Source organism: Heptranchias perlo, chromosome 7, assembly GCF_035084215.1.
Source record: "Heptranchias perlo isolate sHepPer1 chromosome 7, sHepPer1.hap1, whole genome shotgun sequence".
Classification (NCBI taxonomy): domain Eukaryota; kingdom Metazoa; phylum Chordata; class Chondrichthyes; order Hexanchiformes; family Hexanchidae; genus Heptranchias; species Heptranchias perlo.
In genome coordinates, this window is record NC_090331.1 from 22,032,911 (window position 1) to 22,047,774 (window position 14,864).

General features: G+C 41.7%; 1 protein-coding gene across 2 annotated transcripts in view; it reads right to left on the reverse strand.

The window, feature by feature from the left end:
• LOC137323562 (kinesin heavy chain) overlaps positions 1-14,864 on the reverse strand; it is a 179,663-nt gene that overhangs the window by 70,259 nt on the left and 94,540 nt on the right. For both annotated transcript variants that reach the window (XM_067987174.1, XM_067987175.1), the window contains exons 7-9: positions 4,918-5,005; positions 1,887-2,011; positions 36-140 (exon numbers count right to left, since the gene is read on the reverse strand). In XM_067987174.1, the coding sequence (XP_067843275.1) occupies positions 36-140; positions 1,887-2,011; positions 4,918-5,005 (318 nt within the window). The remainder of the gene's footprint in view (positions 1-35; positions 141-1,886; positions 2,012-4,917; positions 5,006-14,864) is intronic.

Sequence of the window (14,864 nt, forward strand, 5' to 3'; positions counted from 1 at the left end):
TCTGTGAATTATAAAACTCTATTGAGAAGACTTACTGTTCCCTCAGCCAGGGCAGAAATCACATTCCCCAGAGCAGAAAGAGATTTATTGATATTTTTAGCTTCATCAAGGACAGCTCCTTCAGCTCCAGTTTTGCTGACCTACAGTGAACAGATACAGACAGACAGTTTGGCATGAAGATGTTCTAACTAGCTTACATCTTTCTTACATGTATGTATCAACGTGATTGGATTGAGTCCAGTCAAGGAAAGCCCATATATTATGTTTTTTTTTACTCAAAATCAAAAAGAAATTCAGTGCATTTTTGTTAACCCTTTCCATCTATTCAATATAGCTACTCCCTTTCTATATTATGACTTGAGCTTAAGGCAATCCATATCATTGGGAATGAAAGCAGTTTGAATAAAATCAAAGTAACAGATGGAACCCTAATTGCAGCTTTGGGCATTGTGAGTGAGCCAAACTGATCCAGACCTTACACCTGCACATTTTGCAGCAGAAGTTACTAGATGGTGGGGATCAGGAAAGAATATCCTGGCTGTTTTTTTTATCATTCCTAACCCAGGGACATTATGGTCAAATTTAGCAAACCCCACCTCTGCCCCAGCTGAGATCGACAAATTTAGCACAAACCAGGGATCAAATTGGAATCATTTGGGCCTACCTCAGAACTTCACTAGGAGGTACATTTTGCTTTCTGAACCATTAGGTGTGTTCTGATTTTTTTTCTTTTAAAAGGACTGGACCACAATGGCTCAAATGGGCTAGGGATCAGCCAAAGGAGTGGGAAAAATTAGGCAGGGGAGGCGCAGCAAAGTAGCCCGCTGGGAAATGCACAAATGTGAACTTTAGGTGAGAACCAAGTCAGCTGTGATGCCCCCTGCTGTCAATGAGCTGCTAACATTATTATCTTGGTTGATAAATAAAGGTTGATAAATAAAGATTGACCACTTGATTGAGTTAGCACAGAGCTACCATGAAACTATACACAGCCTGAGCCTGTGTTCCTCGGAGGGGGGGTGAAAAAGTGAAGAAAACCGCAGAAAATTCTGAGCCGTTACAAAAATTTTGCATTGCCTTTCAATACATATAGTTAAACATCTTGATTCAGGCAGACACTATCCCATTGGGAAATATCCTGGTTCCTCGTCAGCTGATTCATCCCCGATTATGAACCAACATGCTCCAGGGTTCAGTTGCCATTTTGAGATGGATGGATGTGTATTTTTGTAATTATTTTCTTATCACCACACAGTCTCTTACTGTGGAAAGTATGCTCGACGAGCCTTAATGTGGATAAACAGGTTTAAAATTTGAAATATTTTGGCTCCGATTTTAAACATTCCCTGGAGTTTCACAAAGGAAAGCCACAGAGCACAAGCTTATCTGAATGATGGCACAATAGCAAACGGCACCGTGGAATGATTGTGGGGAAAAAGAAGTGCAACGGTACAAATTAGATTTTTCCATAGCACGGATCACTCAGGAGTAGGTGATAAGTAAGTAAAATCAGAATTTTAAAGCTACACAGCTCACAATTGCTTCTGTTAAAAAGTTCCAAGTCAACACTGAAAATTTAAACTGACCTTAACTATTCCATTAAAAAAAAGCCAACATATATTTGAATATATTGTCTGTGGTATAGTAGAGCGATCACAGAATGAATCAGATGTTCATTCTTGTCACAGAGCAATGGTTCCAAGGACAGAAGCAGAATGATTACTTTCAATTCTGTTTAGCAACAGAATACTATTAATTTCAATAAACTATTCATTTCAATAAACTAAATGGGATGGGGGTCATATAGCTTTGATTTATCTTCACAGTTGGTAGTTAAACCAGGATCACTGAACCACGACTAAACATTCAAAACAGGTATCCTTCACCTTTTCACTGCCAGCTAAATCTACGAGGTACAGTTTGCCGCAGAGTTTCTTCTCGGTTTCCACGTTCTCCTGTTTAATGTTAATGAGGAAGATGCTGTGGCTTCGAGAACTGTGTTCATTCATGTCTGCATAGACAAAAAAGAAGTTAATTAGAAGAGTCAATTGTTTACTTGTTTAACTGTTCACTGTCAAGTGACATTCAAAAGGGAATTGGATAAATACTTGAAGGGGAGAAATTGCAGGACTACGGGGAAAGAGCAGAGGAGTGGGACTAATTGGATAGCTCTTTCAAAGAGCCAGCACAGATACGATGGGCTGAATGGCCTCCTTCTGTGCTGTAAAATTCTACGATTCTATCAAGTGACATTCAGCATCACTAAACCAGCAACATCACCACACACCCACTGAGTTGGGACTGAATAAAAAGGAATATATGTCACATTTATATTCCACTGGAAGTGTTTTGGTGCCTGCCCCCTTTAAGCTAAAGTGCACAATTTGGAGCACCAGTGGCAACACGGAAACTGTGCATGAGCAAGATAAGGTACAGTTGTTTAAAATTACAGTGGCCCTGCAAAAACTGCATCCCTATCTTGTACAGGCAGGTTGAGAACCCAGCCCTACTCTGGCCAGAGGAAAATGGTGGCCCATCGGAACAGACAATGCCAACAGCAACCATCTCTGTTTGCCGTCACTGGTGTTTCGACTCTGGCAACTTGGGGAGTATCCCTTGGTTGCATTACAGCACTACCTCCAGCAGTACCTATCTAATACAAGTGAAGCAACAGTTATTCTGCTTTCCACTTAGTTGCTGTTAATGCTGCTCAACCATGTGTTTTTTTTTACCAATTGAGCATTTGACATTAAGGCAAGCAACCTGGATTTCTTGGGACATTTTTCTGCTCGGAACTATTCACAAAGTGTGATCATCAGAGCAAAACCCATTGCTTTGAGCAATAATCCACAATCACAAATAGGCATGCTTTACATCAGGGGTATCTGAGCTTTTTGTCTTCATGGACTGCACATCATGGAGCCCTGGGAGGTTACGTATAAAACCATGTTCCCTTTAATTCATGCACATCTCAAGTTACTGACATTAACAAGTCTTGGATCTTCCAATTTATAATTTATCCACCAATGAGGCAACAGAATGAAAAATATCCCTTTCCAAATCTCCAAACCCACAAAATTTAAGTCAAACAAGTGAATCAGAAATACAAAATGCAAATATTTGAGGTCCTTTGATGTCATGTGGCCTATGGGCCGCTTCACATAAAAGAGAGTCCAATTTACCAACAACTAACAGGAAAACGATACAATCCCAAGCATTTAACCAAGCCATTTAAGATTATTTGGACGAGAGAAACAAACACCTTTAAAATGATTTACTAGTCTAAGAGTACATGTTCCAATTAAACTGGTCACTTGAATTTAGCTGCTGTTGAATCTTTTGGGAGGGGCACAAAGGAAAATGTTTTTAGAAAAAGTATTTTGCTCGAAGAATTATGTCTTACCAATCTGAAATTATTACTTCTGTGACCATAGCACAATTGAAATCCATTTTTGAAAATAACTTTGGCAATTCCAATTTGAAATAAAGTATGTCAAGTTATATTTAAGCACCATGATCTGTACAGTCTTGAATAGGTGAATTATAACATTTACTGCCCAGTTTTTGTTTATTTTTGATGAAAAGTGAGACTTCATTTATTTTCGATATATACACACACTTCAATGTTTAAAGGCACAGTCTGGAATAAACAGATCAGAGAAGGGTTCAAACTTTGCGTCAACTTCTCTAATGGCTCAGTGGGTTTACAGAGTGAGCAGCTGAGCTATAAAGATCAAGAAAATCCCAGGCTCAGGTTAAATGATCTCAGCCCGGAGGGCAGTAGTGGTACACACATGGGGGTAAATTTTAACTGCGAGCCGGTAAGGGAGCAGGTGGGAAGTGGGTAGGGGAAGATTTCCGGGTGCGAAACCTGGAAGGTAAGTTGGCAGATCATGATTTAATGAGGCCAATTAATTGCACTTCCGGTTTTTGCACCCTGCCTGATTGACAGGCTGGCTGGCTGGCTGGCAGGAAGGCCTGCAGCAGCAGGGTATTGGAGGGAGGGAGGGATCATGGGCAGGAGAGAAGATCGGGGGGCCGCTGGAGGTCGGGTTAAGAGTTGGAGGCAGGTGGGGGTCCACCTTGGAGGGGGTCCCCCATTTGCGGGGGGGGGGGGGTGCGATCGTGGGGGTCCTGTCGTCCAGGTGAGCTTGTTGGGTCTGGATGAAGCACTCCTGCTCCTTCAGGCCCACAAGCAGTGCAATAAAGGCACTCAACTCATGGATCCGGCCCTTCCCACCTGCTTTCACCTGACATGAATGGGAAGCGAAGGGAAACCCGAACAGGTAAGATTAAATTCATTTTATTATTCCAATACACAAAATATTAAGTACTTCAAGTATCTCAATGAGGTACATTGCCCTTTTAAGTATCGGCCTGCCAGCTTTAAGTAGGGGTGGGACTTCCTGGTGTCTGCTTCCGACACGCAGACAAACCTGCCTGGGTTAAACCTAGATGCAGGCATGTTGGAGCCGGGATACGGTCCCGCTCTGAAAACGAAGAATTTTTAACTTGTGTTAACATAATAGCAACTTGGATTTATATTATGCCTTTTACAGGTAGAAAGTCACAGGGGATTTACAGAGGGACAGAAAAGGTAACAGAGCCAGCAAGGGAGACTTAGGGCAGGTAATGCATTGAAAAAATATTATAAACTAGTTACATATTTTGATATTCTACTACAGTTCCCAGCGTGAAATTGATTAAAAAGAAGAGATGTCACAGATATATTTGGCCTTTATCCTTTCAGGAGCAAGATTTACCCATCATATGCTAAAGCAAATCAGTCTCTACAATGGAATAGGAAAGAACTTTTAAAACTTTCATTGCCAAATTTAATACAGCAACTTCAACTGATCCTACAAAACCCCCAAACCCTTGAAAAGGTTACTGGATGTGACAATAACCAGTACTTACTGGTGACAGCTACATGGCGGTTAGCTTTTCCTTCATCGATAACGTCCATTACCTCTTCAGGACTAGAGACAAACCTCTCCGTACAGCCCTTTTAGGAAGTTTACAAAAAAAGTTATTGGAAAGTTTCCAAAGACTACCTCAGGTTAGCAGTGCACAGCATTCATAAAGCAACAATGAATTTTTAACTTTTTTTTTACACAAGCAAATAATTTTGCCTGGGAGCGGTTATTTTTGACTTCCATTTTGACTTCATTTCAAAAAATGATTTCAATCTGTAGCTAATACATAAGAACATAAAACTAAATCCTCTCAATTGCCCACTCCCTCAAATATCTATCTAACTCTCCCTTAAATCTTTCCACATTATCTACCTCCCTGAGCATCTCGTTCGTAAAGTCGGCAAGCGGCATGCTAATGAGGCTCAGCCGTTAAAATTGTCCGAGCCTCCCAGCTACCACCCCTGGATGAGCTGGCTGCTCGCTCGGCGGTGTTCCCAACCGGGTGTAAAAATCGACCCATTATCACTTACTGGGATTTGTGCTCTATCCCTCTTGCTATACTTCCCAAGATCCAATTAGCTTTCCTCACTGCTGCCACATGCTGCACTATTGGATTCAGTGAGCTATCCACCAATACCTTCAGATCTCTCTGCTGTGTTTTGTCCTGTAACCTCGAGCCATTTAGTTTATATCCCATTCTTTATTTCTCTTCCCTAGTGTCATTACCTTGTATTTATGCACATTAAATGCCATTAGCCACCCTTCCTAAACTATCCAGATCCCTAATTCACAAACCAAAGTAATGGTGATCTAACCACATCGCATCCAATTTGGTCCTGCCTGCAGTCTCAATTATGCAAGGATTTTTAAAAACTTTATTCTGACCAGTCACATGTTATTTCACTAACACCACATTAATGGCATGTATTTGAAATATTCAAAAGTACACTCATTTATTAAACCACAAGTTACATATAATGGTTGGATGAACTTTTGACAATATCTCAAACCAAGTTCTTGTTGCTAAACATTAACCTTAAGGGACTGTGATAATTGAATTATAGGTTTCATCTACAATGTTGTTGAGAGTCCCCATGGACACTATTGTGAATAAATGGCCACAACACTTTTAAGACACCAATTATTGTTGGCTGCAGACTTAACCCATTGAACGATTCATTAGTGCTCCTCCAGCATCATGGAATGGAGAAAACTAATAAAGATTTAGAATCATAGAATCATAGAAGGTAACAGCACGGAAGGAGGCCATTCAGCCCATCGAGTCCGCGCCAGCTCTATGCATGAGCAATCCAGCTAGTCCCACTCCCCCGCTATATCCACGTAGCCCGGCGCATTTTTTCCTTTCGAGTACTTATCCAGTTCCCTTTTGAAGGCCACGATTGAATCTGTCTCCACCACCCCGTCGGGCAGTGCATTCCAGATCCTAGCCCCTCGCTGTGTAAAAAAGCTTTTCCTCATGTCACCTTTGGTTCTTTTGCCAATCACCTTAAATCTATGCCCTCTGGTTCTTGACCCTTCCGCCAATGGGAACAGTTTCTCTCTATCTACTCTGTCTAGACCCTTCATGATTTTGAATACCTCTATCAAATCTCCTCGCAACTGTCTCTGTTCCAAGGAGTACAATCTCAGCTTCTCCAGTGTATCCACGTAATTTAAGTCCCTCATTCCTGGAATCATTCTAGTAAATCTCCTCTGCACTATCTCTAAGGCCTTCACATCTTTCCCAAAGTGCGGTGTCCAGAACTGGACACAATACTCCACTTGTGGTCGAACTTGTGTTTTATAAAGGTTCATCATGACTTGCTTGCTTTTGTACTCTATGCCTCTATTTACAAAGCCCTGGACCCCGTATGCTTTTTTAACTACTTTCTCAACCTGCCCTGCCACCTTCAATGATTTGTGCACATATACCCCCAGAACCCTCTGTTCCTCTACCCCTTTTAGAATTGTGCCCTCTAGTTTATATCGCCTCTCCTCATTTTTCCTACCGAAATGCATCACCTCGAATTTTTCCGCGTTGAACTTCATCTGCCACGTGTCCGCCCATGCCACCAGCGCGTCTATATCCTCTTGAAGTCTATCACTATCCTCTTCACAGTTCACTACCCTTCCAAATTTTGTGTCATCTGCAAATTTTGAAACTGTGCTCTGTACTCCCAAGTCCAAGTTATTAATATATATAAAAAAAAAACAGTGGTCCTAGTACCGACCCCTGGGGAATACCACTGTACACCTCCCTCCAGTCCGAAAAACAACCGTTCACCACTACTCTCTGTTTCCTGTCATTTAGCCAATTCTGTATCCATGTTGCTATTGCCCCCTTTATTCCATGGGGGGCAATCTTAATAGCAAGCCTACCATGTGGCACTTTTTCAAACTCTTTTTGAAAATCCACATACACCACATCAACTGCATTGCCCTCATCTACCCTCCCTGTCACCGCATCAAAAAACTCTATCAAGTTGGTTAAACATGGTTTGCCTTTAACAAATCCATGCTGGCTTCCCCTAATCAATCCACACTCGTCCAAGTGACTGTTAATTCTGACCCGGATTATTGTTTCCAAAAGTTTCCCCACCACAGAGGTTAAGCTGACTGGCCTATAGTTGCTGGGTTTATCTTTACACCCTTTTTGAACTAGGGTGTAATATTTGCAATTCTCCAGTCCTCTGGCACCACCCCCATTTCTAAGGATGTCTGGAGGATTATGCCCAGTACCTCTGCAATTTCCCCCCTTCCTTCCCTCAGCATCCTAGGGTGCATCCCATCCGGAGCAGGTGACTTATCTATTTTAAGTACAGCTTGCCTTTCTAGTACCTCTTCTTTCTCAATTTTTAGCCCATCCAATATCTTAACTATATCTTCCTTTACCGAGACTCTGACAGCATTTTCTTCCTTGGTAAAGACCGATGCAAAGTACTCATTTAGTACCTTGGCCATCCCCTCTGCCTCCATGAGTAAATCTCCTTTATGGTGCCTAATCGACCCCAGCCCTCCTCTTGCATCCGTCTACTGTTAGCATGTCTGTAGAAGACTTTTGGATTCCCTTTTATGTTGTCCACTAGTCTATTCTCATACTCTCTCTTTAGCCTCTTATTTCCTTTTTCATGTCCCTTTTGAACTTTCTATATTCTGCCAGGTTCTCACTTGTGTTGTCAACCTGATATCTGTCATGCGCCCCTTTTTTCTGTTTCATCTTACTCTCTATCTCTTTTGTCATCCAGGGAGCTCCGGCTTTAGTTGCCCTACACCTTTCTGCCTCGTGGGAATGTACCTTGTCTGTACCCGAATCACCTCCTCTTTAAAGGCTTCCCTATGTTCAATTATAGTTTTGCCTGCAAATCTTTGATTCCAATTTACCCGGGCCAGATCTGTTCTCATCCCATTGAAATTGGCCCTCTTCCAATTCAGTATTTTTACTTTAGAGTGGTCAGAGTCCTTTTCCGTAGCTATACTAAATCTTATGATACTATGATCACTGTTCCCTAAGTGCTCCCCCACTGGCACTTGCTCCACTTGGCCCATCTCATTCCCTAGAACCAAGTCCAGCAATGCCTCCTTCCTCGTTGGGCCGGAAAGAAACTGGTCGAGAAAGTTATCCTGAACACAATTCAAAAATTCCTCCCCTTCTTTGCCCCTTATGTTATTGTCATTCCAGTCTATATTAGGATAGTTGAAATCCCCCGTTATCACTACTCTATGGCTTTTGCACCTCTCTGTAATTTCCCTGCAAATTTGCTCCTCTATATTTTTCCCACTAGCTGGTGGCCTACAGAATACACCCAGTAGTGTAATGGCACCTCTATTGTTCGTTAACTCTAACCAATTAGATTCTGTCCTTGACCCCTCCAGGACATCCTCTCTCTCCAGCACTGCAATATTCTCCTTAATCAATACTGCTACCCCACCCCCCCTCACCCCTCCTGTCTTTCCTTCTCTATCTTTCCTGAACACCTTGTATCCAGGAATATTTAGTACCCTATCCTGCCCTTTTTTGAGCCAGGTCTCCGTTATCGCCATGACATCGTATGCCCATGTGTCTGCACCTGCAACTCACCAACCTTGTTTATCACACTTTGTGCGTTCACACACATGCACCGCAAACCCATCTTAGACTTTCTTGTACTCTCTCTTGGTCTGACCCCACCTAATACCATGCTATTTCTTACTCTAGGGCTATCCTTCTCTCCTGATCCTTTGTGCCCCATTGTTTTCCGTTTCCAATGCTACATCCTGGTGCCCATCCCCCTGCCAAATTAGTTTAAACTTCCCCCCACAGCACTAGCGAACCTCATCCCTCGCGAACCTCATCCCTCATCCTACCTATGTCGTTGGTACCGATATGGACCACGACCTCTGGCTGTTCACCCTCCCCCTCCAGAAAAATCTGCAGCCAGTGACATTTGTTAGATCAACGTGGCAAAGAATGGTAGGATAGTGATTCAGGTCCATCATATCCCAAAGTTTTCGGCTATTCCAAGAGGATCGAAGAATGCACCAAGCATAAGCCAAGTGCATAGGTTCCTTCACCATGGGAAGGGAGAAAATAATGAATGTAAAGATTAAAATTTTAATGATTGACTGAATAAAGTAGCAATCAAAAATTGATGAGCTCATTTCCCATCTCATCAGCAAGAAAAACTTGGAGACATGCACTTCATTGACCCCATATTTCTCCATTCATAATTTGACAGAAAACCATAGTTGCAAAGTACATTCAAAACCGAAGCAAAAATAGTAACTGCTCACATGAAAACCTTGAAATGGCATTTGAAAGAGCAAGATCGAATAAGTGCTTACGTGTTAGAAGCACAAGTGAATCGTATAGGTACCACTCACGATTGGAATAAGTTCTGTATCCAATGTATCAACACAGAACATTGTGTTAATAAAATCCACACCCACTTACCTATAATGAAACTAGAGAATCTCCTGTGGCATTGCTCACAGTAACTTGGATGAAAAACTGTTTTATAATTAACGGAGTGGTATTCCATAGACTGCATAATCTATTACTCTATTGCCAAGAGAGAGCTCTGTTTTAGCTAGATTTAAGGCCACAAATTCTAACTGCCATAAACAGAGACTGAGGTCAACTAGAATTAGTTATTGCCTCAATGGTTCAGCTATTCCTTGAAGATTGCAATAAAGGAGGCAAACTGATCCAAGGGGTTTATAGAAAGTACTATACGCTGCATTTATGTTGACCACATAAATCTGAGATAGTCCTGGATTCACGTGCACATTAGTCACATGCTACATTGCTGCTTGGATTTCTTGAAATTTTTGCGAAGCCAAAGCTAATTTCGGAACCCCAGAACATGTGCATGGTTTGTATGATGATGCACACAAGCTCATGCGCACATCATACCAAAGTGCGCACTGAAATTGAGAGCGACAACACAATGAATCACAGAAACGTACAACACAGAAGGAGGCCATTCAGCCCATCATGCCTGTGCTGGCTCTTTGAAAGAGCTATCCAATTAGACCCACTCCCACGCTCTTTCCCCATAGTCCTACAAATTTTTCCTTTTCAAGTATATAACCAATTCTCTTATGAAAGTTACCATTGAATCTGCTTCCACCACCCTTTCAGGCAATGCAGATCATAACCATTCGCTGAGTAAAAAGATTTCGCCTCATCTCCCCCCTGGCTTTTTTGCCAATTACCTTAAACCTGTCCTCTGGTTACCAACCCTCTTGCCAGTAGAAACGGGAAGGACCTTGTACTGAAAACTTAGAGCAATAGCTACAGAAAAAAGTGTTTTCTATACATTTCATTGGTGAGATGCAGTATCAGGTATTCATTTGATATCCTAGACGCGAGTGGGACTGGAATTATGCTGTCACCTGTAAACTGAAAATGGAGTTTGAAACCCCATACCCTTACTTTAAAATTTCCTCTCCTCCTTCCCCTTCTCCCTGGAGTTAACAGTGATGCAAAGTAATCACAGCCTAAGTAAAAGTAGTAGTATAACTGGAGTGTTGGATGTAATCTGTTACGGTAAGTACTGAACTAACAAAAGTTTAACTTATAATGTGACACAGTCTTACAGACTTCAAGCAGATTGTTAACTTTAGTAGGTTAACACTGACTCAGTTCCAGACAAAATAGCTTGCATGAGTCAATGGAAGTGTGGTTTACAAAGCTAGATATTTCAGGATCAGCCATTATCTTATGATTTACTTACAAAAAAAGTCAGAAAATTGTAATTTCTTTTGCAAATTCTCATTGTTTAAAATGTTCATTATCCTAGAGTTTCACACTGAACTGATGTAAATTTAAATTGGTGACCGGAGTTGATCTTTGCAGTGATACAACTTTAAAGTGAAACTCATTAATCATTCATTGAACAAAGTCAAAATAAGACTGCCATTCCCCATGGGTCAAAAGGAGATTGACAAAACCATCTCCAAAATAGGTTGATTGACTTATTACATGTTACACTGCATGGACCCAAGCCTGGTACCAGGGTCAAGGCTGTCACTGAGCAGCTGCAGAACATTGGGTGGGGGGGGGGCAGTGAACAGCCAGAGGTCATGGTCCATATCGGTATCAACGACATAGGTAGAGAGGGATGAGGATGCAGGCAGAGTTTAAGGAATTAGGAAAGAGATTAACAAGCAGGACCTCAAGGGTGGTAATCTCCGGATTACTCCCAGTGCCACCTGCTAGTGAGTATAGAAATAGGAGGATAGAGCAGATGAATGCGTGGCTGGAGAAATGGTGCAGGAGGGAGGGCTTTAGATTCCTGGGGCATTGGGACCAGTTCTGGGTGAGGTAGCACCTGTACAAGCCGGATGGGTTACACCTCAATAGGGCCGGGACCAATATCCTTGCAGGGAGGTTTGCTAGTGCTATTGGGGAAGGTTCAAACGAACTTGGCAGGTGGGTGGGAACCTGAGAGGAGATTCAGAAGGGAGAGTAACAAAGCTAGAAGTGGAAGGCAGAAAAGTAGTAAATAAAATTGGAAGGCAGTGGAAACAAAGGCCAGCAGCAAATAAGGTCTCAATAGGAAAAAATGTTACATAGGGAAAATTAAAGGCTTTTTATCTGAATGCATGCAGCATTCACAACAAGGTAGATGAATTGACGGCACAAATAGAAGTAAATGGGTATGATCTAATTGCCATTACAGAGACGTGGCTGCAGGGTGACCAAGGCTGGGAACTGAATATTCAAGGATATTCAACATTTAGGAAGGACAGACAAAAAGGAAATGGAGGTGGGGTAGCATTGTTAATAAAGGATGAGATCAGTACAATAGTGAGAAAGGATCTTCGCTCAGAAGATCAAGATGTAGAATCAGTTTGGGTGGAGCTAAGAAACAGCAAGGGGCAGAAAACATTGGTGGGAGTTGTTTATTGGCCACCAAAAAATAGTGGTAATGTAGGGCACGGTACAAAGCAGGAAATTAGAAGTGTATGTAACAAGGGTAATGCAATAATCATGGGGGACTTTAATCTACATATAGACTGGGCAAACCAAATTAGCACTAATACTGTGGAGGACGAATTCCTGGAATGTATACGAATGAGATGGATTTCTAGATCAGTATGTTGAGGAACCAACTAGGGAACAGGCTATTTTAGATCTAGTATCGTGCAATGAGAAAGGGTTAATTAATAATCTTGTTTTAACGGAGCCATTAGGGAAGAGTGACCACAATATGATAGAATTCTTCATTAAGTTTGTAAGTGATGTAGTTCAATCCGAAACTAGGATCTTAAATCTAAACAAAGGAAACTACGAATATATGAGGCGCAAGTTGGCTGTGGTTGATTGGGGAACTACATTAAAAAGGTATGATGGTAGACAGGCAATGGCTAGCATTTAAAGAATTAATACATAATTTGCAACAAATATATATTCCTTCAAGGCACAAAAACCCAACAGGAAAAGTGGTCCAACCGTGGCTGACAAGAGAAATTAAAGCTAGTATTAAATCAAAGGTCGAGGCATATAAAGTTGCCAGAAAAAGCAGTAAGCCTTGGGATTGGGAGGATTGGGAGCATTTTAGAATTCAGCAAAGGAGGACCAAGAAATTGATAACAAAAGGGAAGATAGAATATGAGAGTAAACTAGCGAGAAACATAAAAATGGACTGTAAAAGCTTCTATAGGTCTGTAAAAAGGAAAAGACTGGTGAAGACAAATGTGGGTCCCTTACAGACAGAGACGGGAGAATTTATAATGGGGAAAAAGGAAATGGCAGAGAAATTAAACAAATGCTTTGTGTATGTCTTCACAGAAGAAGACACAAAAAACCTCCCAGAAATACTAGAGAATCAAGGGTCTGGCGAGAATGAGGAACTAAAAGAAATTGGTATTAGTAAAAAAATAGTACTAGAGAAATTAATGGGACTGAAAGTTGATAAATCCCAAGGACCTGATGATCTACATCCCAGGGTTTTGAAAGAGGTGGCTTTCGAGATAGTGGATGCATTGGTTGTCATCTCCCAAAATTCTATAGATTCTGGAATGGTTCCTGCAGATTGGAGGGTAGCAAATGTAACCCCACTATTTAAGAAAGGAAGGAGAGAGAAAACAGGGAACTACAGACCTGTTAGCCTGACATCAGTAATAGGGAAAATGCTAGAATCTATTATAATGGATGTGATAATAGGACACTTAGAAAATAATAATAGGAATTGGCAGAATCAACATGGATTTATGAAAGGGAAATCATACTTGACAAATGTAATGGAGTTCTTTGAGGATGTAACTAGTAGAATAGAAAAGGGGGAACCAGTGGATGTGGTGTATTTGGATTTTCAGAAGACTTTCGATAAGGTCCCACACAGGAGGTTGGTGAACAAAGTTAGAGCACATGGAATTGAGGGAAATATACTGGCATGGATTGAGAATTGGTTAACAGACAGAAAACGGAGAGTAGGAATAAACGGGTCTTTTTCAGGTTGAAGACTGTGACTAGTGAGGTACCGCAGGGATTGGTGCTTGGGCCCCAGCTATTCACAATCTATATCAATGATTTGGATGAGGGGAACAAATGTAATATTTCCAAGTTTGCTGATGACGCAAAACTAGGTGGGAATATGAGTTGTGAGGAGGATGCAAAGAGGCTTCAATGGGATATAGACAGGCTAAGTGAGTGGGCAAGAACATGGCAGATGGAATATAATGTGGAAAAATGTGAAGTTATCCACTTTGGTAGGAAAAACGGAAATGCAAAGTATTTTTTAAAATGGTGAGAGATTGGGAAATGTTGATGTTCAAAGGGACCTGGGTGTCCTTGTACATGAATCACTGAAAGCTAACATGCAGGTGTAGCAAGGAATTAGGAAGGAAAATGGTATGTTGGCCTTTATTGCAAGAGGATTTGAGTACAGGAGTAAAGATGTCTTACTGCAATTATATAGGGCCTTGGTGAGACCGCACCTGGAGTATTGTGTACAATTTTGGTCTCCTGACCTAAGAAAGGATACACTTGCCATGGAAGGACTGCAACAAAGGTTCACCAGACTGATTCCTGGGATGGCGGGATTGTCATATGAGGAGAGATTGAGTAGACTAGGCCTGTATTCTCTAGAGTTTAGAAGAATGAGAGGTGATCTCATTGAAACATACAAAATTCTTACAGGGCTTGACAGGGTAGATACAAGGAGGATGTTTCCCCTGGCTGGGGAGTTTAGAACCAGGGGTCACAGTCTCAGAATAAGGGGTAGGCCATTTAGAGAGAGAGTCATAGAGTCATAGAGTTATACAGCATGGATAGAGGCCCTTCGGCCCATCGTGTCCGCGCCGGCCATCAAGCCCTGTCTACTCTAATCCCATATTCCAGCATTTGGTCCGTAGCCTTGTATGCTATGGCATTTCAAGTGCTCATCCAAATGCTTCTTGAATGTTGTGAGGGTTCCTGCCTCCACAACCCTTTCAGGCAGTGAGTTCCAGACTCCAACCACC